This window comes from Vanellus vanellus (assembly GCF_965231255.1).
Source record: "Vanellus vanellus genome assembly, chromosome: 7".
Lineage (NCBI taxonomy): Eukaryota > Metazoa > Chordata > Aves > Charadriiformes > Charadriidae > Vanellus > Vanellus vanellus.
In genome coordinates this window covers 5,472,084-5,496,750 of record NC_138912.1, presented here as the reverse complement: position 1 = coordinate 5,496,750, position 24,667 = coordinate 5,472,084, and the positions used below count along the sequence as shown (strand labels likewise).

General features: G+C 42.9%; 2 protein-coding genes across 2 annotated transcripts; one reads left to right on the top strand and one right to left on the bottom strand.

Annotated features, from left to right (window-relative positions):
• Nucleotides 1-7,027: 7,027 nt before the first annotated feature.
• Nucleotides 7,028-18,155, top strand: CUZD1 (CUB and zona pellucida like domains 1; the record flags this gene model as incomplete). Its single annotated transcript, XM_082486229.1, has 9 exons — nucleotides 7,028-7,109; nucleotides 9,118-9,253; nucleotides 9,421-9,635; nucleotides 10,733-10,880; nucleotides 12,257-12,480; nucleotides 13,901-14,073; nucleotides 14,751-15,136; nucleotides 15,460-15,728; nucleotides 17,215-18,155. 9 exons carry the CDS (start codon nucleotides 7,028-7,030, stop codon nucleotides 17,385-17,387), a joined length of 1,806 nt encoding a protein of 601 aa, XP_082342355.1. The 3' UTR covers nucleotides 17,388-18,155.
• Nucleotides 18,156-18,773: 618 nt separating this feature from the next.
• LOC309674169 (ATPase PAAT) lies at nucleotides 18,774-23,780 on the bottom strand. The gene is made up of 6 exons (XM_082486141.1): nucleotides 23,572-23,780; nucleotides 23,204-23,407; nucleotides 22,240-22,312; nucleotides 21,465-21,671; nucleotides 20,367-20,836; nucleotides 18,774-19,328 (listed from the first exon to the last, which is right to left on the bottom strand). The coding sequence occupies exons 1-6, from the start codon at nucleotides 23,733-23,735 to the stop codon at nucleotides 19,100-19,102; spliced, it is 1,347 nt and encodes a 448-aa protein (XP_082342267.1). The 5' UTR covers nucleotides 23,736-23,780; the 3' UTR covers nucleotides 18,774-19,099.
• Nucleotides 23,781-24,667: the final 887 nt, after the last annotated feature.

Sequence of the window (24,667 nt, the reverse complement as noted above, 5' to 3'; positions counted from 1 at the left end):
AATTTTTGAATTACACATTCCGCTCATTAAGTGAAAATATTCTGCCTCAGGTGCTTAGATAGCGGACTAAGGTTTTCATTTAAAGTCCGGCCCTACCAGCTACACATAGGTAAAACGCGCTTAGCTGCATCAATAAAACACACATACTTGTGTTAATAACAGACAGGAAACTGAATTTCAGCTGCAAAGCATGCATTCGAGCGTGGGACTATCTGCCTACACAAAGGAATAAACAGAATTAAGCCTTGTTCCCATTAATGCTAGTAGTATGTCATCTGTAGTATTCAATCTGTACACTTCTCTTAGTACGAACTCTTTGTCGGTGACAACTCTGTTCCTCAGAACTGTCTCTACCAACATTTCCTACTCTTAATGCATTCAGCTGATTACAATGGATGTTAATTGATTACATACAAGCACACATTTTCCTCATTCAGTCTCGCTTATTTGCTTTTCTTTTTTTTTTTCTTTTTTTTTTTTTTTTCATTAAAAGACCGTCCAAAAACAGAGCCAGCACCTACAGGCCAAGGTAAGGTATTCTCATTCTTTTTTTTTTTTTTAGTGGCCTCTCTTCCTGAGGGCAGTACATGCTGGGTAAGAGGTGTGAGCTGGGAAAGCCTGGCAGTTTAACGGCAGAGGGTTTCTGAGTGCAGAAGAAAGGGGGAAGCGGTAGAGGCGGGAGCAGGCAGAGAGCTTGGAGGATGCTGCCACTTGTCCCGGGACTGCACGTGGCCGATACAGCGGCTGGCAACCGAACCGTCCTCGGTGGCAAGCACCAAGGGGATGAGCTGGCCTATGCCTGCACTGTTTATGGAAAAAACATGTTTAAAACGCTCTCCCCTGGCCTGCCGGGCTGCTGGCCAGTCAGTGGCCGCGTGCTCCGGAGGGCTCACAAGAGAAAAAAGAGCTCGTCAGCGCGGCGAGCTCACCCTCTTCCCGGGAGAGAGTGATCCGACAGCTCCAACTTATGTAACCTCGGGGATGGTTAGTTGCAGGAGGGAGTAACGAGCTTTTAATGACACACCACCAGAGAAAGAGAAATTAATTTCCTCTCCGCTCAGCGGCTCGTTGCGGGTACGGCAGCAAGGCCCCCATTCGCATTTGCGAAGCATACTCATATTTAATACATGCTGCATTTTTACGCTATGCTTACCTATGGTTTATTAATGGGAAATTTCTTCTTCTCCAGCACAGCTCACTTACCTGCCTAGCTACATGCGGGTGATGTTACTAAGATACTTAACTGGCCTGTGTGGACCGAGGAGGCCTGGGCTACAAAGTGTAAAATTACAAGGGTAAATATTTATTCACGCGCCTGAGGTGTCCCAGCCAAACTGGCGCACCCCGGCTGTGGTTTTACAACCCATTCTTACGCCCTTCGAACGCTCAGGTACAACACAATTTGACTAATCGCTCACACCCACACTCCCGACTACTCATCGTAGTAAAAGTTTGCAAAACAACTCTATTTCTGCAGCATTCTTGCTGCCTGTCTGTTGATCCAGATGTCCCCGGAACCAGTCTTGCTGGAGATGTGTGACACCGGATGATGCTGGGAGGGTTTCAAAGAGGTGTCAGAGGGGCTGGGATGCTGGAGTTATCTTGGCTGTCCAGGGCAATCTTGCAAGGACAGCTCTAAGCTTCCTCGAAGTCAAGTCCTTTTTTCCAGGGCTGGGCTGTCCCTTAGTTTGTTTTAATTAAGCACGAACAATACCGGAGTCTCCACTAAAAATCCACTACCTCGTTACATTACAATTTATAGTGTGAACTAATATATGTTAACAAAGTTAATACACTTTCACCCTGTAAATACTGATTGAGACAAGTGTTAGGGAAGCGAATTTCCATAACGGTGACCACCAGAAGACCCTACACCAACACCAGAGGCCACCACGCGGGGAACAGGCACCCCTGAGGCAGGCCAAGGATGGACTGCCGTGCCGTGTTTCACGTGCCATACAAAGGCTGTGGCACAAGAAGGCTGGTAGGAATGTATGGGTTTGAAATTATCACATGCCAAGGCACTATCAAAATTACTTACGACAAAAAATTCAAAAATACTTTTAAAGATTGCTACCCGATGATGCCACCCCACGGCTTTGTGAATGCCGAGACTTGGGAAGCTGACGTGGAACATCCACAGCATAGAAAAACGTTATATTAACACCACAACAAAATTGTGTTTCTAAAAGATCATTATTCTAAATTGCACAACATTACTAACCTCCCCTGTTTCACACACTTCCCTGCTCCACTTCCCTTTCGAAACCCTCCCTCATCAGGTCACTTTCTGCCGGGCTAAATGTGCCCAAAAGAAAGAGGCTCTGCAAGTGAGTTACGTACACCTGTGACGTATAGAGCGATGGTGTTTTCACTCCAACATCCAATGGAGAGCAGGATTATACGAGCTGAGCGTCAGTGTGCCATCCCACTGACGAGAGTCCCAACGAGCCTTTGCTGACCGGGCAACAGTCGGTCGGGGAAGGGCTGGTCTTCCTCCGTGGCTCCTTCAGACAGACCCTCCGCTGTGCCATTCTCCAGGATTCTTTTCCTTTTAAGTCTTTCTGCCTCTCCATGTAGGTGGTTTTCCTCTCGAGTCCATGAGGTACTAACTGAACGCAAATCAACCATAACTGATTTGTCAGTAATTTCACCTCCCTTATGGTGCATGGCTCTGCACGCAAGGCAAAATCCTCAGCAGGATTTTAAATGAACTAGCTATTAGGACAGAAACACACGGTTCTGTGAGTTGGCTTTTTTTTTTTTCCCCCCACCATAATATATTCTGCTAGGGAAGGAGGATTGGTATAAATTCTCAGAAGGTATTTCACAAATTATATAAAAAATTTAGAGAAGGATGAATCATCTGATTAAAGGGGTTTTGGTTGATTTGGGATATGGAATTGTTTCTCCATGGCTTTTCAGAAAGTCTAAGTTTGAAATAAAAAAATCACTTCAGAAAGGTAACAGGCCTACAACATAAGTTTTTCTCACATATTTAAAATTCCATCAGGTGCTTTAAATTCATACATTTACATACGTCTGTGATATATAAATATGTCGTGTTACATATTATACCAACATATTTAAATTGCATATTATTGCATCTGTGTTCAGCAGCTCTGTGCTGTGAATTGTGATTATCATCACAGTTAAAAATTTCTGAAAGAAAGTTTCTTCTAACCAGTGAAACAAATGGGCTTAGTGACCATGTCCGAATTTTTGTATGACACTTGTATGTTGGGTTTTTTTTCCCCCTTTTTCTTTTCTCAGGTGTGTAAGAGACCCAACCTGCGGGAGTTACTATTCACCAGGCAGCAGGATTGTCCAGTTCAACTTCAGAGGTGCCATATACCCAAGAATTTGCCTACGGTGCAAAGTATTAGCGTGCAACAGATATGGTTACTCCTCCCAACGCTACCAGGTCTACCCGTGGAGAGGCAAAAGAAGCACAAGTTATGATGGCAAAGACATTATTATTATCATCCGCAAATAATAACAGCCCCAGTAATGCTTCTTCTAACCATAACGTTATCTTGATCACTTATACACGTGATCAGTGTGTTGCGCGTCTGCTACTAATTTCTAAAAATACACGATACTAGGGGGTGTAAATCTAAAGGTATTTTAATCTTAAATGTTCTTTTGTTCCTTAATTTCAGATCTTTTGGATCTATATTCCAGATTTGTAAAACCCTAAACTTCAGTAAATACTCTCAGTGACAAAGATTAATTGGACCGGCTGGCTGATTTTTCTCATCAAGACTTTGTTTCCCTCTCACAGTTCTTCCAGTCCTCCCCATTGTACCAAATAGCTCAAATACTGAGCACTTCAGAAAGGTTAACCTGCCTTACAGATGCTCATGTCACAGTGCTGCTTTCCGAGTTCGTGGAGAGACACAGATCAAAGGATAAGCATCCCTTGTTACCAGCAATGTCTGAGCAATTACCTTAAATAGGAACTAAAAAATATTTGGACAAAATATTGTACGTGTACTGAGATATAATCTCTGCAGTATCTATAAACTATCGTAATGTTTCCATATGTCAGGTTTTATTACTGGAGATTAGAACTATAAAAAATTGTACATCTCAATTTACTTCATTATAGCATTTTGCTTCATCCTTTTTCTTTCAATATCTATTCAAATGATATAAGTTTGAGCCAAGAAAGTGTTTCTGCACGTTAATGTTCCATTGTCCTACTTGGGGGGGGGGGGGGGGGGGGGGGGAAGAAAGTAATAGTTTTTAGTTTGTAATCAAGAAAAATATCTTGTCGATTGCAGAATTGTACAGGAGTACAGCAGTCAAATGGGTTAAATTTTGATAATCTGGTCAACGTGGCCTGAGTGTGAAAAGCATCTTTAAATATTCAGTTTCCACATGGCAAGTATGTGCAGATTACTCAAACCCCTGGGGAGAAGCCCTGTGCTGAAGAAGGATGCCTAGTGTCTAGAGGCTGTGCCACACAAGACAAAAAAAAAAAATAATCCACTTTTTTCAGTAACTTTTCCTGTAATGCTTCATCCCTTCAGAAAAGGCACTACAGCCATTCTGAAACTCAGCTTCTCCGTGAATAACTTAGCCAGCTCTCAAACGCCAAAATCACGCAGGTCTCCCACAAAGGCTCCAGATCTGAGCCCTTACCTGGTGGTTAAGCCTTGGCGTCGGCTGAGCAGGCGCACAGCCAAAGTCCTCATCCCGCAGGAACTTAATGCCCATCCGGAGCCAGAGCGTTTCCCACTCATACTTAGTTCATACAAAACTCCGTCACGCTCATAACCCTGCTGCTCTGCGTCTCACAGGTAATGATTTGAAGTGCTTGAAATCACATTTTCCCTGCTGTTGCACCCCCGGCTGCAGGCAGAGGGAGAAAGTGCCTGTAAATAACAGCGTCACAGCTGAATCCTTCTTCCTTTGTGCTAAAACACACGCTAACCCCTTCTGAGGATCCCCTATTGTAAAACACCACCCGTACTCTTCTCGTCTTAAAGGATTTTTGTGGCTGTCTTCTTTTGAGGTGGGAGAGGAGATTCAAAGCGGGCCATTAATGTTTCAGCATCACCCGATATCTGAACACGTCACGATATCTGAACACATCACGGCTACCTGAACACGGGCTTAGAGCAGTTTGGATGCTGAGCTTTGTAGCCGGAGCACGGGGAGCAGCAGCAGGGCTGCTTAGAGACTCGACTGTGCAGCTGCCAGCCCTTCAGACGCACACTGGGGTCCAGTCCCTTACTACCAACTCCAGCACAAGAAAAATTTCCTAATCGCTCGTATACGAGTGATTCCAAACAGTTTGACTGCTAACCTGTAACCGCCAGGGTAAATTTCCAAGCTATCACAGCCACAGGCAATTTTTTTTTTTCTTGGTTCTGGTGGGTGCAGCGTTGATGGGCAGGGCTCCGCACACCGGTTCGTGTGCTAAACACATACAAAAGGGATGCCAGCGTTCGAAAATCCCTTGCAAGTATGGGCGTGGGTTGAAGAAATGAAAGGCTATACAGAGTAAATGCAAATTTAGCATTTCCAGAAGCTTAAAGGGAATTCAAGTTCTATGCAACACGCATTCAATGTCCCCATGTTTAAAGGCAGCATAAGTACATTGTCACAGTGGAGAGTTGCATTCAAAATCCTTAAAGTGAGTTGAAAATCATAGAGAAAATTGTTTTAAAGGCAGCATATGTCCGAGATTACAAATACAGGATCATTTACGGCGAGGGTGACAGAGCACCGGCACAGGCTGCCCAGGGAGGGGGTGGAGTCCCCTTCTCTGGAGATCTTCAAGACCCGCCTGGATGCGGTCCTGAGTGATGTGCTCTGGGCAATCCTGCTTTGGCAGGGGAGTTGGGCTAGATGATCTCTAGAGGTCCCTTCCAACTCTGAAACTCTGTGATTCCGTGATTGCAGATGCATCATATTTCAGCTTGTTTATAAAAAAAAAAAAAAAAAAAAAAAGTTTTGTAAATAAATAAATAAATGTGTCTATGAAAGTAAAGTACCTGGATGTGTTTCACGCAGCTCTGCATTGCAGTTTGACTTTTCTAGTAAACTTGAAAGAACACTGTTTGCACAGCTGCGGGCTGCCGGCTCTCGGTATTGGAAACAATCACAGCGCCGGGCTGCTGTGCGAACCCGCGCAGGTACGGCGGCGAGCCAAGGTCAGGGTAACCGCACAGCTGCGGCACTGGCACCGCCACAGCCTCGAGAAGATTTAAAGATTGGGTATCCGCTGATGCTTGGAGGAAATACTTCGGATCTCAAGAGGCTTTGGTCCTTATGGAAAGACAGACAAAGTAGCATAAATATATTGGAAGGGGTCCTCATGAGACTCGTGCTGGGAGGAACTGGGGCTCTTGGGACCGTGTTTGTCTCCTTACCTCGGGAAGGAAAGGCTGATTCCTTTTTTTTTTTTTTTTAAAGCTGCTGTTGTGGGACTGAGAGCTTTATCTGCAAAGTGGTTGCACTGCAATCTTCTAAATTAACACGAATCTGGCCTTGTTCATCCACGAATGCATCAGCTATAGGAAATTATTGCTCCCGACAACCCTGTTAGGATAGTCGCGCTTTACAACCTGAGGAATCCTCAGCGAGGACAGGGAATGATTTGCCTGGTCCATCCTAAAAGGACAGGCGTCAAAACGAAGGTGGGAAAAACCAAGCTCCTGCTGACCAAAACTGCTGAATGTGTCTCCCGAGGGAGTCTGGCCATCCCTTCCAGAACAGTCCTGCTCCTCTCAACACACCTGAACAGATGCTCAATGAAATCAGCTGAAAAACATGCTTTGAACCCACGAGAGCTGACAAAAGCACAGGTAAACTTACTCCACACAGTACACATTTAAAAAAAAAAAAAAAAGGGGGGGGGGGGCACACCTGTTACTTTCTCATTTATATCTGTTAAAAAGGAACATCAACCCAGAGATTAAGCCCTCCCTCCGCGATACCGTGTAATACAAGATGATTACGAAACAGCAGGGGGTATAAAAGCTAGAAAAGCCTAATCTCCCCAGCGGCCATCAAAATGACGGCGCTTAGACAGTGCCTCCTCCTGCCTCTCATAGCTGCTTTAGCTCTCGCCCAAGACAACTCCATAGAATCCACAGGTATGGAAACCCAGTCTTTTTGTCATCTGTGAAATTCTATTCATTTTTGCACAATAGGTATTTTACAGGCAACAGAAGGGAAAACGTTAAATGTATCTCTAAAAGTGCATCTTATTTTAATGTACTGCTGCACAATAGTAACACCCAAATGTGCCAACAAGTATTAAAAATGTTAAATAAGAAAAAAAAAAATATTTTGCGATATGTGAATACCTATGGCATATTTTTAACTCAAGAACTCGATTTTGAAAACATTTTACTCTGGAATGGAAATTTGCATTTCTAAATGAATACTGTATTGGAGCAACAGGAATAAAGTGACTCACTTGAGAAACAGTGGCTTTTTAAAAGAGATTGGCTTATTTTCAGTTGTGTTTCTTGTTTGTTTTTTTTTTTTTTTTTTTTTTTTCAATCAGACGCAATAGATAGTCATTTGTTGCTCAATTTGGGATCAGCGTCCTGTGCTCACAGCAGCAATTTACCTGGTGAATGGTGGGTAGCTACCGTAGGATAACGAAGTATTGCTGCGGAGCTGGGCTAGTGGTGCCTGGCTACGGGACAGCCCAGCGGGAGGGAGGGAGGGAGGGAAGGGCAAAGCTGACCTTGTCATGCTCTTACAATCGGGAGGTTTCCCATGTGATGAGAAGAACCTCTCCTAAACCTTTCTTTACCCTCTGGAGTTCATCAGAAAGCCTGAACTTTTAATCAGGGATGGCATACGCTATATAGGAAATTCTTCCTGCTGTTTTAGACCATTATTTTTAGACTAATATTGAAGTAGTAAGGAGATCTCACGGTCATAATGGGTTACAAACTTTTTCTAAAGTTTCCTGTACAATGGTCATTACCACAACTACTTCATAACTTAGTAACGTTCATTAAGTGATGTTAGGGATGTCAACCATGGTTGGTTTGTGTTTTTTCAAAAGAGTACAAGTCCAGCTAGCCCCGCACCCTGAACCCAGTAACAGTCAGCAGAGGATGCTCAGGCAAGAACACGGACGCAAGCCTGCATAATACTTCCCCTGAATGCTCTCCCAGTAACAAACAAACATGGTTCAGAACATCCTGAACCAGAGAGGAAGCGCTATCTTTGTCTTTAGTGGTTACCAAAGGCTTTTTCTTTCATGGGTTTGACCTGTTTTGATGTTTTCCTTTAAATCTACATCACCCTGCAGCAAAGATCCATATGCAAAGAGCCAGTTCCTTTTGTTTGTTCCAAAATTACAGCTAAAAGGTTTCATTCCAGGCCATTGAGCTATTGTACTGGAAGAAAATATCTCATATTAACCCTCTTCATAAATGTATAGACCTCTAGCACCTCCTTTCTCCCTTAGTTATCTCTTTTCTGACCTGAAATGCTTCGGTCTATTTACTTATTCCTTCTCTGGGAGCTATTCTAAACTTTTGATCACCTTTGTTGCCATCCTCTAAAGCTTTTCCTCTTTAGCAGCATCCTTTCAGAGACAGAGGATCAGAACAGTAAATATACAGCAGTAAATATACGGTAATCCTACACACAGTCCTTCAGAAGCTCAAATCTGAAAAGCCTTTTTGATTCCTTGGGTGTAGGTTCCCAAATGCTTTTAAGTAAAAGGTTGAAACTTAGAACTGGGTTCAACGATCTTTAGGAACTCAGCGTAGGGGGAAGACAGGAGGCTTGAGGTGCTTGTGGTGACCAACCTTGCAGAAAGGAGTTGCTGACATGTCCTATATCATTTGGCATTTCCAGTTTTGCCATTGGCTTCATCTGTGATATTTGTTGCCCTGGCTCTCCTTTTCTCTGCTACTAGGAAAACGAGGATAAAAAGTGTTTTCTAATATTCTTTTACTATTTGATTCTTTCATATTATAAATGAAAAAAAAAAAAAAAAAGTACATTTTGCATGTCCGTTCCATGATGCACCATCCCAGAGTCTTTGCATGGTGGAGGAAGAAATCTTATTGCAAGAGGAAACTTGAGAGCTATCCTTGCAAGCTGGTTTTTGTTGCTGCTGTTCTTCAGTAGGTGTACCTCGCTGTGGTGCTTCACTCCATGACCTCAACAAAGCGTTAAAGATTGAACTAAATGCAAATGCGAGCTGCGTCTGGCAAATTCAGAGGAATGTGAATCAAACTATTAGGCTCACCTTCTCCTATTTTACGTAAGTATTTCCTCCAGATGCTTTTGTACGGTTTCATGCCATTAGAACACAGCGCAGGAAAATATGGCCTCCAAATATTCCTTTGTATCGAACGTGTGTTGTGGGCTCCGGAGAGCTCATATATCCATCAGTGAGCTTAGGTAGTTCTCACCGTGTTTTTTCAATAGATTTGCTCCTGCTTCAAGCTGTGAAACAGAAAGCATTAAAATATATGACGGTCCCTCGACCAATTCGCCTCTTCTTGGACAAGTATGTAACGACACTGATGCAGTCCCAGTACTCGAATCGTCTTCAGACAGTTTAACGTTTCTCATTACAACAAACTCCATGGCTTTCACACGAAACTTCTTTGCCTTCTACTACTTCTTTTCACCAGGAACAAGTAAGTCGGAACTTAATGCAGCCATTAAATACCAGTTGAATCGCACCATTAGGACAGCAATTTGTGACTACTAACAGAATATTTAATTAGTCTCACTCAGTTCTTTAGCCCTTAGAGAATGTTGCGGGGGGGGGAATCAGCGGAAGGAAGGAGGCAGCAAAATGATAGTGCACTCGCTGGAGAGCCTAAAAAGCGCGTTTTTTCTCAGAAAAAATGATGGCAAAGAAGGCATTATGGGACTCCGCTTTTAATTACAGGCTTCCACTAAATTTACTCTGTTTGCAAATATGATAGCGTTTAACCAGAAAGAGACCACCTAGTCAGAACTTCTGCTGAGTACATGTCACAGAAGTCAATAAGAGGTTTTCATTCAACAAGCTCCTTACTTTTATTCCTTTAAAGGTAAGAAAAGCTTGGGCAAAATCAGTCTTAGCTTGCGACCAGTTCCTTTGCTTCTGCTGATCTCAGTGGCATGGTACCGAGCTCCTAAAAGCTTCAATTTTACAGAGTAGTTACTACATCCTAGTTTATGCTGCTCCAGCGTTTAACTTTGCTGGTGAAAAATTGTGTCCCATTTCTAGCCTACATTTGACTTTCTGAGGTTTCCACTGACTTGATTTTAGTTTGCCTTTGTCTATCAAGTAAAATCTCTCTCAAACGTGAAGATTTTGCACTTCCATATAGGTCACGACCAAGGCCTCGTCGGTTTCTCTAATATAAAGTCTCCCAGGGTTTCTTTCGGCTGGTATAGCATCTTCATTAGCAGTTTTTCAATATGTCAAACTTATTTACCCAAAACATAGATATAGCTAAATTGCTCATGGTATCACAGCTAACTTATCCACAGCCGTCTCAGAGGTGACTACACTGTGCCCTGCAGATACACCACAGTGACAATAGGCTTCATTCTGTAACATCCACCTGACCTGAAAGTCTGTATAGAAGTTCTATCTTTAGCATCTTTAATCACGTCCAAAGGAATGGAGTCCCACAGAAACAGTCCTGCTAGCTACCTAACTTCAGATATTTTTTTTTTTTTTTTTTATGGCTCGTTATACATACCATTACGTTAACAATGTATCTACTCTTCTTTTCAGAACAGAATTGTGGGGGACAATTAACGAGTCCCAATGGGACACTTGCCAGCCCCAACTACCCAGCACCTTACCCTGAATTAACATACTGCGTCTGGCACATAGAAACACCAAAAAACTCAAAGATACATTTACAGTTTCAGGATTTTTTGTGAGTACATGCCCTAATGCTCTATTGCTCTTTTCTCATTCTGCTTAAAGGCATTACTTTAACCCCAGGAAGCAGAAGTGCTTTCAGACTTTCAGAACATCTATACACTTCTAAAACAAACGTGCTTTGCGGACTCGTGATAAAGTAATTGCAATGTGTTTCACATCACTATACGTTATCCTATAGCTCCTGCGGCGCCAGTCAGTGAAACGCAGATCGCATTTCAGGCGACCAGCCGGGCGGTGTAGGTCCATTTGAAGCCAGCCTGAATGATCTGAATTTAAATCCGCAAAGGTTTTGCTACATAAGGAACGTGTTTAAAACCACCACGTGCACCGTAATTGCAATTTAGAACTGAGGCTCAAAAGAAGAATAAAGCAAATATGGCCCAAAGTGTGTGTCCCTCGGTATTGCCGGCCGTTGGGCAAAGAAGAGGGCAGCAGTGGCTCAAGTACTTCCAAGTACAAATGCTGATGGCAGCGTTGGCATAAGGAAACCAAACCAGCATGGGCTTCCCTGACCCCCACTGCTCTTTATCAGGGTTGGTCTCCCATACGTAGTGGGCTGGTAGCCCTTTTTTGGCTTTCCCTATAGCAGTTGACATTGGGGAAAGTCTCAAGACCAAGGGACTTCAAAGCCTAGTATCTTCAAGAACATTTCTTGAGGCATTCAGACTGCAGAATGCTGTGTAAGAATTTAGTATGGAACGTACAGAATTCTATAGGAAATCATCACCTTGACCACTGCCCTGTGAGATGACAAACTCCGCACGGTGTGGTGTAAGTCCCCACCAGTCCCGGCCAGGATCCAGCTGCTGATGCAGGAACAGAGATGTGGTTCTGGAGGGATCCACCCACCCCAGGACAGCTGGAGCTTTTCACCAAGGGCGGCAAGCACGGAGAGAAGCTCTCAAGCAGCTCGATAAAACGGCAAGAGCCTTCCTCTGGTGACAAGAGGTTTCAGAGACCCGCATAAGTCAACCCTAATCTTTAAAAACTCTTTCAGATATATGATTATTTTTATATATTTCTATATATGCATTTGAATGTGTGGTTATTTTTAGTAAATAATTAGCAATCCATATATATACAGTATCAGAGCTATAAAAACATAGCTGATCCAGCTTCCGTTGAGAGCAATAGCAAAATGTTATTTCAACGCAAGCAGAATCACGCTCCTACGTATTTCTTGCCTTAAAGGTTTTCCCTGTTTTATTTGGTTTTAATAATGTCTATTTACATGTTCTTTTATTCTCCATTCTTTTATTACAATTAACTGGAATTCTTCAGACACTGTCTGCACCGGATCCTCTATCCGGTATGAGCGATGTTCTCTATACTCAGACTACCCTGTAATTATTTTTTCTCCGTCCGCAGCCTGGAACTAGACCGAAACTGTCAATTTGACTTTACAGCAGTCTATGACGGCCTTGCCACTAACACTGGCCTAATAGGAAAAGTATGCGGCCGTACTCAGCCCACGTTTGAATCTTCTTCAAACATTATGACAGTTGTGCTGTTCACAGACTACGCCAACTCCTACAGAGGATTTTCCGCCCAGTACACCAGTGTCCCGCTGCCAGCCCCAGTGGAGCCTGACAGTGAGTACACCGCCTACAGGAATACGGTGCCCTTTCTTACTCTCACCTACGATTCTTCCCTTATAAATATCAGAAAGAAACGATGGTTGATACAGAGGATTTAAGCCTTTTTATTGGTAGTCGCTAACCCTCTTTACGTACAAAAATCCCACATCAGTGTCACCTAAAGAGCATAAGTTATTACCTGACCCATCTGTGAAGCAAAGTCTGTTCTTTCACTTTTTGGTCCTTTTTCCGGCCAGCACTACTGAAAAATCTGAGTCTTTCCTTCTTGTGGACAAGCAGGCATTGTTACTACCGGAGAGATGTAAACTTTTTTTTAACTGGTTAGTTTTAATGGTTTTGTTCCCCGAGATACTAAGGAAAATGGTCTGCACTGCACGTGGCCAGCAGGGCGAGGGAGGGGATTCTGTCCCCCTACTCGGCTCTGGTGAGACCCCACCTGGAATATTGCGTGCAGCTCTGGAGCCCTCAACATAAGAAGGACATGGACCTGTTGGAGCAGGGCCAGAGGAGGCCATGAAGATGCTCCGAGGGCTGGAGCCTCTCTGCTGTGAGGACAGGCTGAGAGAGTTTGGGCTATTCAGCCTGGAGAAGAGAAGGCTCCGGGGAGACCTTAGAGCCCCTTCTGAAGGGCATCTACAAGAAAGCTGGAGAGGGACTTCTTATAAGGGCCTATAGTGATAGGATGAGGGGGAATGACTTCAAACTGGAAGAAGGGAGATTTAGATTAGATATTAGGAGGAAATTTTTCACTCCGAGGGTGGTGAGGCACTGGCCCAGGTTGCCCAGAGAAGCTGTGGCTGCCCCGTCCCTGGAGGTGTTCAAGGCCAGGTTGGACGGGGCTGGGAGCAACCAGGTCTGGTGGCAGGTGTCCCTGCCCATGGCAGGGGGGTGGGAACCAAATGGTCTTCAAGGTCCCTTCCAACCCAAACCATTCTATGATTCTATGGTTAGTCAAACAGGGTTAGGTGTGTTTTAATTTCCATTCCCTCAGAGCTAGACCATTTTTGTTACTGGTTCCATATGTTTGCATGTCCATCTTCTCATTAATCCGGGTGGAAAGGGAGCCTCTAAAGCCTTGATGTCTGCCATAAATCAATGTTCTCACCCACCATTCTGCAGTAGCACTTTAGATTCTTTTTCCCTTTTACCAAGGCTGCAATTCATTCTGTGTTACTGAGTTTAAAATTAAACTTTCAGCACGCGTTTTCCATCATTTTGCTTATCTAACATTTTTTAAGTCAAGTATGAAATTTCGTCCCGACTCCTGCATGGCCTCAAGTGCTCATGGGCCATTTCAGGCTCAGACAAATTAAGAACGACGCGACAGGTTCAAGGAAATAGATCGAGTGAGAAATGAATGCAGTTTGTGTTAACATGGTTCATTCTGTGTTTTTAATTTCTCTTGCAACGGCAGCATTCCTTACGTGCTCTTCAGATACCATGAAAATTGTTTTGAGCAAGTCTTACCTGGCCTCCCTTGGTTATGATGGAACTCACCTACAGCTGAATGATCCATCGTGCAGTCCCGTTGTAACAGATTCAGTGATCTTTTCCTTCCCATTAGCCAGCTGTGGAACAACGAAAAAGGTAAAAAAGAGAGGGGAAGAGTTCTGTGAATAAGCTAACGATAGACTACCTATGATTCCATGATTATGAATGATAAGAGCTTGTTAAAGCAGTTTATGAATAGCACCCAAATAAGCTGATTTACTGTCACTTAGCTCATCTCATTGCACGTTTCCAGTCTTGAAGTAGAAAGAACATTTTTCCTCTTAAGAACCTGATGCTCAACGAACCTTTCAAAGGAAGTCCAGGAGAATCCACTCAAATTAACCCCAAACGTTTCATACCCTCTCCAACCCTGGTTATCAGAAGTAGCACAATGTTAGGTATGTAACTTAAGCATTCTCTGCGAGCGATAGGGCTGGCACTTCTCCGGGAGTCACAAGGAAAGGGGCAAAAGCCTAAGATGGGAAGATTCCCAAGAGCTAGATCATCACATTATTTTGATGTGGGTGACTGAAGCGTAACTGTGGTACTTCCCACGCTCCATGCACGCTTCCTTAACCTTTTAGCTGCGGGGGTTGGTTCAGCATTTTGAAAAAAATACCAGGAGGAAGGTTGATAATGGCTTTTTGGTTGCAACTTGTTTCTCATTTCAAAGGTAACTTGAGCCTCTAAGCATAGCTGGGGGCTGCGTAACTTCAGTACAACGCACCGCTCACATAATCACAACTGAGCACTTCGTATGATTCCTTTTACAGGACGACGGTCAGAGCATCACTTACACCAACATCATCTCTTTCTCTGCAACTGGCAACATTATCACCCGTCAAAAGGGCATACAGATTATTGTGAAATGCAAAATGGAAAACAATTCAACCTTAGAAGTCGTTTACATAGCGAAAAATAATATAATCCAAAACACAACCGCCACGGGAAGATACAATGTCAGCATGTCATTCTATGAGTCAGATTCATTCTCCAAGCCCGTACGTCAGTCCCCGTATTACGTAGACTTGAACCAAACTCTTTTTGCTCAAGTCAGTCTTCATTCCGCTGACCCAAACCTTTTGGTGTTCGTTGATACCTGTATAGCATCTCCACAACCTGATTTTGGATCGCTGACGTATGACTTAATCAGAAGTGGGTAAGAGTCTAAACTTTTTTATGACTGTCTCCCAATTGGTGAGGAAATATAATCGAAACATCAACCATAGTTCTTTTGTCTCTCTTCCACTTACCTTCTTTAGTAGCCTGTGACTGGAAGCTAAATTTCATAGACATTTGAAGGCATTACATACAGAGAGCTAGGAAAAAACAAGCACCACGTTGCACTGGGGAGAGGAAAAGCAGCACGTTATTGTATGCCCACATGTAAAAATAATGCTCTCCTTAAATGCTGTGGTTACAGTTAGCAAGAATGATTACTGTATGTGGGCTACTTTAACAGCTCTGTCAATTCTGTTGCAGCTGCAATAAAGACGACACTGTGGTAACCTACCCACCACTTGAACACTATGGAAGATTCAAATTTAACGCCTTCAGGTTCCTGCGGAGCTTTCCATCCGTTTACCTCCAGTGTGATATTTTAATCTGCGACAGCAAAGAAGCAAACTCTCGCTGTACTAAAGGCTGTGTCTCCAGGCAAAAAAGAGCTATTTCTTCATACATGTGGAAAACTAATACCGTAATAGGTCCCATCCGCCTGAAAAGAGACCTCAGGTCTGCTGATCACTCCGGTAAGGAAATACATAAATTAAGAATCTGATTAAGCTGTTCCTTGGTGTAAATAAGTTACCTTCATTCCACTAATGAAGTAAGTGAATTACACTAACTCAAAGCCAACGTGGCATCAGAGCAATGGGTTCAACGAAGTTTGTGGTTTGTGAGATCACAGAAGTACTTTCCAAACCAACAGACTGACGGCCTTTTGGATGAAGGTGTGCTCTTTGCAGCAGAAAATGCAGCACTCACTCCTAGGTACAAGAGTACTGTACGCAGGATCTATGTATTCAGAAAAAGTTATAAGTGGCAAGAGATTTCAAATTTTCAAATGCGACATTTTTCGATGAGGCATACATAGGACCAGGGCTCATTTCTGAAAGCCACAGACTACTTAACGAGCACGTCCCACATCACGGTCAAGCTTTGTTACAAGCCGTGTGTCTTCTCACTCAATTTCACTCAGTTTTATTTGTTGGTAGTGCAGAAAAGCTATGCCAGATGATAAACACCGATGGCTTATTCCAGAGGTTAAATCCTCACCCTGTATGTACTGCCTATTAGAACAGCAACATGGCAGGGACACCCACTGGAGCACAACGCAAAAGCACCGTGCTTTTAAATGAGAGCTGCAAAGCTCTTTCAGAGACAACCAAACTTTAGTGACCCCAAGCTGCCATATTCTTTAGCACCGTTTGCAATTTGCTCTAGAGCGGTCTAGTCTGGATGAGCTAATGTAGAACAGATGGCAAAACATGGCTTTTTCTAAAGCTGTTTTTAAGGGCTCATATTCCAACTACCACTACAGCCGTTGTTCTAACTTTTACTGAGCGCAAAACTTCACCTGACGAAAGCACATTGTGGCACAGGCCTTCAGGTGTCAGATCTAAGAAGCATTAAGCATTAATCATGCTCTTAATAGTAATAAACATCTTTCTTTGTTAAATAATTATTAACCTTTCTGAACTCTAGCAGCATTTTAAACACGTTCCAATTTATTTCAATGGTGAAAGTTTGCATCCATACGCTAGAAACTGGACACATGCATGTGAAAAAGATTCAAGTGAAAATAGATCAAAGTATTATAAAACATAGATTAATTCTCACAGTATCTTCCACGATTTACAGAGTTTTACCAAGAACCAGCTAGTAAACCATTAAAAGGCAGAGGGTGAGAACCACAAGTTTCTTTTTTGCCCAGCTTTGCTTCAGCAAAAGTGTCTCCCATTTATCCAGTTCTAAAGATAATGACAGTACTGCTTGCCAGAAACTTGGCCACAGTGACACCAAAGAATTTGTTAATATTGTGATGCTCTTCCACACAATTATTTTTTATTACAAGTTTTTACAACTCTTCAGTACTACAGATTCAGAATTTGCAGTCGGTGTAGGTCAGCTCCTCAGAACCAAAACATCTGAAAACAAATGCTTTTTTAATTTTCATTGAAATGACACGATATTCAAAACTTTAAACATCCCACTTTGTTTTTTTTCTCTACACAGAATCCCTCACTAAAGCAGATGCTGAAGATACCCCGAACCTGCAACAATACAGCTTCTACACTCTTTCATTTGTGGTTTTAATTTCAAATATTGTCATTGTGGTAGCTGTGATACTAAAATATCACAAACGCCAGGCAGGATACGGCTACCAAAAAATCCAGAACTCATATTAACTACTTCAGGATATTTTGAATTTGTGTCAACTTCTATTCAGATTTGTCACCCAAAGAGGGGAGAGGTAAAAACCCCAAACCAAACAAAGAAAAAAACCAAAAAAACCCACACAAACCAAAGAAAAGAAAAATCAATAAACTAACAGCCTTGGAATACAACAATGCTTGGAAACATATTTCAACTTCTTTTGTAATTGAAAAAAACTCTTAACCTCATACTGTATCTTAAATGACTTTGTTGAAAAAGAATGTGTCTACCTCAGGGTGTTTGTTAGAAAACATCTAAAAGCTAACTTTACACATGTAAAGTGATTTGTAGAGTACAAGATAATTTAGGTCCTTTTTAATTAAAACAAACAGAAAAAAACACCCTGGTTTTATCTTTTCAAATCACTTCAAAACTGCACCTGACATAAGTTAAGCTCAGGGACAACTGTGAGATGTCTGTTCAAAGCAAATTATCCTCTCTTCAAAAATCTACTCCTGTGGGTTGCTACCATCAAGATCTGAGTCTTCAAAAGACATTAGTTTTCCTGAATAAGAAAATACTAGATAGATTAGATAAAGATACTGGATTGTACGTGCCTGTGCTGCTTGTTGAGTCAACACTTACTTCCCCATCAATAGCTTTTGCTCAATGCATTTTAAGACACCAAATACAACCAACGCTTCTACATCCAAATTCAGAGTTGACCATTAAGTCCCTATACAGTCCAAGTTAAATGATGCACCCCAGAATTTGAAAAGCAAAAGAGAACGAAGTATGAAGCTCGACATTCCACAAAAGAGAGACTTCGACTCACATTTCTGCCTTCCCAGATGACAGCAGAACTGATCCCAACAGGTTGAAGCAAATATGACACAATAAGGCTCCTTCTCTGGCCTAAGGCAGTTTACATGCAGCAGATCCTACCCCAGCACCTTCTACCTGGCAACGACATCCCCTTGAGAGAAACCACAAATGAAGTACTTACATTTCTTAGTATAATGAAACACAGATAAATACAAGTCTGCTAAGTATAGATTCATTTCAGTTGTTCCTGCATGACTCAATTAATCCAGGAGGGAAAAGGACAATGACAGTCTTGTTTTAGCTATCACTTAAGGAGCCTAGATTCCTAATTTAGGTGCCTTTACAGTCAGCAAGGCTTTCAAAGGACCCAGGCTGGGGTTCAAGTTCTCCTGTCTCTCTAAATCTGACTCCTTAAACAGCCTAAATTAGGCAATGCCGGTACTACCCTTCCTCTTGTAGATGGAGCAATAGACATCTTCAACAAGAGTGGCATTAAAATAAACCAAAAGCACAAAGAAACTACATTTGGTTCTACACATTACACATCAAAAATCAAGACAACAAAAAAGTGAACTGATTACATGTAGGTGAAAAGATAAGCTGTAACTCAGTTTATTTAGAGTACTTCTCCACTGTTCAAACTGAAAATGAAAACTGCATTTCATACGGCTCTTTAAATGCTCTTTAAATAAATAAGCCACAAAGGGCATACAAAATTTTTATATTTAAGAAAAACAACACATTTTTTAAGGTCTTTCATAAAACTAACAACTGTGTACAATAGTGGATAGAATTACAGTAACAAAATGCAAGTCAACAACACTGAGGTTCTTTACAGTTATAACTCCATAAATACTAAGGTTTGTAAAGAATAATTGCCCTTAAAGCACTTACGTTGAAGTCCTATATCTATATACATCTATCTCTCTCCATTAGAGAACCCTTCATTAGAATCACAGTGCGCTTGTGAAATTTTGTTTCGCTTTGAGTTTTGAACCAAGTCCATTAAGAGAACCATTTTATTATCTATATGTGTCTGAAGAGCCTGGATTTGACGATCAATATAGTCCATTAGTTTTTTCTCCATCAGATCCATATTTTTTGAGATGATCTTTTCCAAATAGGAGCAAACAGGCTGTTGATCTACTCTGTGAAAAGAGCAAATATAAGAATAAGTATAACCTATTTCTTAACGACAGATCTGGGCACTTGAACTTCTTTTAAATGTAAAATTTCATTTATTAGACAATAAACTTTGGAAGGTATTAGGTTTTCAGCACAAGTAAAATACTTTGCCTGCCTGCCACATTTTACATCTCAGAATTTTTTTTTACAAACATGCTACAGCATATAGTCGTCTCCTTTCAACCTTATTTTTTCAAAGACTCAATTATGCATTAGACAGCTTAATAATGTTTAACAAAATCCACACAACTCAAAAGTATACACAGAGTTTAAATTCTGCCAGTATGGCAAACTTTATTCTTCTCAGCTAAAGTGTTTGAAGAATTATAGAAACTATGCGATTCCTTGGTTTTTCCATCTGTGTTCTTTAAAAATACTGCATTTTCTGAGGAGCTGGAGACATTCAGGCTCTGTTAGAACCCCAGTTCCTACCCAATATTCCTACATCTCACCATTTTCACTATTGTTCCTTAGGTACCAAACTGGGTGCACTACTAGTGCTACTAAGAAGTTTGCACTGTAAATGCCAACAAATGAGGAGGGACAGGAAAGATTGGTGGGATAAGATACACCAAGTACAGCAGAAAGATCATGACACGTAGTGTGAAGAAAGGAAGAGAGAAGAATTTAGGAGGCAGAAGTAGTCAAAATGAAAATGTAGTAACAGACGAAAAAGACAAGCTAAATGTGTAACTGCAGAAAGACCATACTTTTTCTTGAAATCATAAAATGTGAAATGGAGGCAAAAGATACAAACAGTTCAGTAACAATGTATGATCTTGTGATTTCTCCTGAAAAAAAACTCCCATATTCAAGCAGCTCATCTGAAAAAATAATTGTAATCATGTTCATCACCACACAGCCTTCAAAACCATGTATTTTAAGATTCACTATTGCTGTTAATGAGAATAAAATGTTTACATTATGTATTCTATGTTTTAAAACTTGTCAGTAAATACAGTCAAACTACTACTTTAATAAGTGTACCAATTTTAACTTACCCGACACACTGAATGCCTTCCTCTTTAGTCACCGCATTTTTACCAAAATGCCTATTGCCATCTTTTAGACGAAGATGATTTACCTGACTACATAAGTTTTGAAGAAAAGGAAGGAGCACCTGTGGATTAGCTACATTCAGGGTTTCACTCGCTTGTTCCTGCATATGCAAAGATTCCATGACTTTAAAATCATTTCTGATGTCAACTGTATCTTGCTGGGTAGACAGTCTTTCAGAATCAAAAGCATTCCCTCTTCCAGGTACCTGAGTGTTCAGATCACGACTTATTTTTAAGTCTTCACATACTGTTTCACTTGTTAAATGATTTTTAACAGGCAAAGGTTCACTGGCTGATTGATCTAGTGATGTCTGAATAGCTGCACTGCACAATCCACCTATTGCACGGTCACCTCCGAAGTCTGAATTTTTCCCAAAGATCCAATTAAGTTTGTCTCCAAAAGGTAAACTGTTCTGATGGGAAGAAGACCAATACAATTAATATTTAAGTATTAAAATATACTGGAAATTATACAATAATAACAATAGATACTTTGTAACTCAGCATTCTACTAGTGTGATGTAAAGATTTTAAAAGTAGTTCTGAATTACATTCTTAGGGAAAAGCAGGGAAAAGCATGGAAAAGATTTTCTCTGTACATATTATGTGTAAATTGTCTTTTCAGTCTTTAAGTAAGCACGTTCCCTTTACTTGAAGGTGACATGCTTTTAATAACCATAAAGGAGACAAACCAGCCCATCCACCTACACCCCAAACATTACAGGGAACATGCCCACCATCCCTGACAAGCAGCGACAATGGAAACAAACAAAAGGAGAGCAGTGAAGTTTAAAATGATGATGATACAGGGTTCCTAACTCTGGACTTGGTGTATGCACAGTGATTCCTTGAGTACACAATCTTTATTCACTGCATTCATTTAAGTGTGGAACTAGCTAAACCAGGATTAAAATGGCAGAAAGTGTGGGTTAAAAAAAAGAAAAATAAAAAATCTTTTGCACCAAATCAGTTTAGAACATGCTTAACTGTAACAAAAGGTACGGTCACGGTACTACTTATATTTATGGCACAGTGACTTACTTTCTGCTGACATCGGACCATGTCCATGAGTTGCTGAGCACCTGGAGACAACTTAGATCCCATAGATTCCATTATAGTTTGCACTCTGTCTAGATCTATGCTTGAGCCTAATGAAGGAAAATCAGCTGCTAGTTTTGCAGACACCGTTTTCACTTGTACAATTATTTTACTGATGAGTACTCTTTGTTTCTCACCAATGGAGAGCAGCTATGGCAAGAAGGAAAAAAAAATATTTTGGTTAGAAAAAAAGTTTCATGTTTACTTTGTATGTATGGGACAATGCATTATTCTTTGAGGCTTGGGAAAAACAATGCTGAACTCTTTTTCAAGGAAATAAGGCCAATTTGTCCTTGATATTACTTTTCGGAAAATTCTGACTAGAACAGAGGTGCCTGCACAATCCAAAAATAAATCAGGCCTCAATCTTCTAAACACTTAAGAGCAGTGGCCATACAGATTTTCATATATTATTTAACCACATCAGAGTACAGTTCTAATCACAGAGCAACTGTTGATTACCTGCAGTTTATCTGGTTTATGAAGTTTTTTTCCTTTAAGACTCATATAAATATTAAGTCTTCATAAAAAGAAAACTGTCATATAAATTTAAAAGAACTCTGCTATCAAGACAAAGTACCATCTAACAGATTTTTAAGTGGTTGTATGAAGTGATAAAGTGTACAAAAACAATAATTTGACTAAGAGCAAGGCAATTTAGTCAATTAAGTGATTAAAAAGACAAAGAAAAATAAAACAATTCTGTTCAACTCCCTACCTTAATTCTACAGGAGGCTGCAGGGCATTCGAACTTAAGGTATTTTTTGTATAAAGTAACCTTTCCAGTTTCGCTAGAAAAGTAAAATAAATGAGCTGTGACATCACTATATAGAGTATTTCTACTAAAGAAAAGTACTTTATATCAGTAAATGTTTAGATAAGAAACAAGAACGTATTTCTAACGTGGTATAGCAGTTTTAATGCTTATATGCAACTTGTATTGAATCTTATGGGATATTTATGTAAAAAAGGATTTGTATGCGTACGTACATTATTTACTAGAGAAGCTTTTGAGGTTCAGTACGTTATTCACACATCTTCCCTGAGGCTCTGAGTCGGCTGTTTTATTTAGCTAATTAAGCAGCAGATGTGCCATGTAATGACTTAAAAACAAAAGAGAAGACATTGCTTTAATTCCCCTGGCAAAGCACAGAAGCAAGTACTGAAGGGGAAAACAAATCCTTCTTTTTTTATTTTCTCTCTTGTTCTTAAAAGTGTGAAATAGCTACCTATCAAAGAGACAAGAGATCTTCTGGTGAAGATCAGCTAAAGGAGAGTTGCTGAAGAGATGAGCAGATCTGTTGTTCAGACAGATTAAACGATAAAAGTTGCGCCTGTCCTAACTCATCTTACACAAAAGAATTTCAGAGCAGCGATTTATAACTTATTGAATTAAACGTTGCACTAATTACAAAAGAACAGAAAGGTAACTAGCATAACTGCAGCATTATATCTTTACCAAGGCGGCAGCATTTGCGCAAGCCACCAGTAGCCGTGAGGAGGACACCAGGGCTACCCCAGACGACCGCAGTGCCTATGCCCGTTCACAAGTTTTGCACAGACCTTAAAGAAAGACCAAAGCGGGTGGCTTTCGCGGTGCAGACACCAGGTCTTCACACACACACACACACACACACACACGCCCGCCTCCCGCTCCAGGCACCCCCGCGGCCGCCACTCACCCCGGGGCCCGGGCGGCGCCCTGGCTCTCTCCCCGGCCGGTCCCGCAGTACTCCTCGCCCACGTACACCTCCATGTTCCGGGCCTCGCTCAGGATACCGACGGAGACCATCTCCCCGGCGCCGGCCGGCCGGCACTCCAGGTGCAGCACGCAGGGGGCCTCGCTGCCGCCGCCCGCCCGCCTCTCCACCACCACGGCCTCGGTGCTGCGGGGGGAAAGCGCCACGGCCGCGTTGTCCCGCCAGGCCCGCTCCCGCCCCGCCGCCCGCCCCGGCCCGGCACCCCCTCACGTCGCCTGAGCAGATCCGGCGGGGCGGCCCCCAGCGTCCCCTCCTCCGCCGCCGCCCTCACCTGGCGCCGCCGCCCTCACCTGACCTCGCCGCCCTCCGCATCCCGCTGCAGGCAGAGCGCCCGGGCCAGGCCGTCCGGCGGCGCGCAGAGCCAGGAGCACCCCGCCGACACACAGCACGGCTCCTGCGGGCCGCCGGACGGGTCAGCCGCCGCCTCTTCCTCCGCCACACAGCCGCTCGCCATCGCAAGGCCGCGGGCGGAACCGAGCGGCGGCAACTACCGGACGCCGCCAACCCCCAGCGGCGGGCGGAAGGCGCCTGCGCAAAGCGGAGGAGGGGGGCGGCTCTGCGCATGCGTGGTTGGGACGGTCCCCCGAGGGGGGAACCCCTCCGGAGGTAGCGGGCGCATCCCGGACCTGCGGTGGGAGGTGGTTGGTGAGACCTGGGGCCGCTCCCGGGTGTCCGCCGCCCCCGTCCGCAGCCTCTGCCTTGCAGGACCTCAGGGGTGGCGGCGGGCTGAGGAGATGCCCCTGGCCCACCCGCCTCCGGCAGGGAACAAGGGCTGACGGGGAGGGGAGCGGTGAGTCGTGGGGTGGTCTCGTCACTGGGCGGCAGGCGTTTGAAATAACACCCACAGTGCGGGGAAATCGTACAATCAGAATGATTTGGGTTGGAAGGGACTTAAAGACCATCTCGTTCCACCCCCCTGCCCTGGGCAGGGCCACCTCCCCCCAGCCCAGGGTGCTCCCAGCCCCGTCCAACCCGGCCTTGAACACCTCCAGGGATGGGGCAGCCACAGCTTCTCGGGGCACCCTGCGCCAGGGGGTCACCGCCCTCAGAGGGAAAAATTTCTTCCCAGTATCTAATCTAAATCTCCCCTCTTTCAGTATAAAACTGCTTCCCCTCATCTTATCGCTCCAGTCCCTGATCAAGAGTCCCTCCCCAGCTTTCCTGTAGCCCCTTTAGGTACTGGAAGGGGCTCTAAGGTCTCCTTGGAGCCTTCTCCAGGCTGAACAACCCCAACTCTCTCAGCCTGTCCTCATAGGAGAGGTGCTCCAGCCCTCTGATCATCTTCATGGCCTCCTCTGGACCTGCTCCGACAGGTCCATGTCCTTTTTCTAATAAAACAAAGCTCCCTTGGAGAGGTGGAAAAGCATTAAAAGCATGTCAGTGCTA

Coding starts and splice junctions, on each gene's coding strand:
- LOC309674169 (XM_082486141.1), bottom strand. CDS start 23,735: ATGGCGAGCGGCTGTGTGGCGGAGGAAGAGGCGGCGGCTGACCCGTCC. Junction 23,408..23,571: donor GCGGAGGGCGGCGAGGTCAG/GTGAGGGCGGCG, acceptor TTCCCCCCGCAG/CACCGAGGCCGTGGTGGTGG. Junction 19,329..20,366: donor GAAGGCATTCAGTGTGTCGG/GTAAGTTAAAAT, acceptor CTCTTTTCACAG/AGTAGATCAACAGCCTGTTT.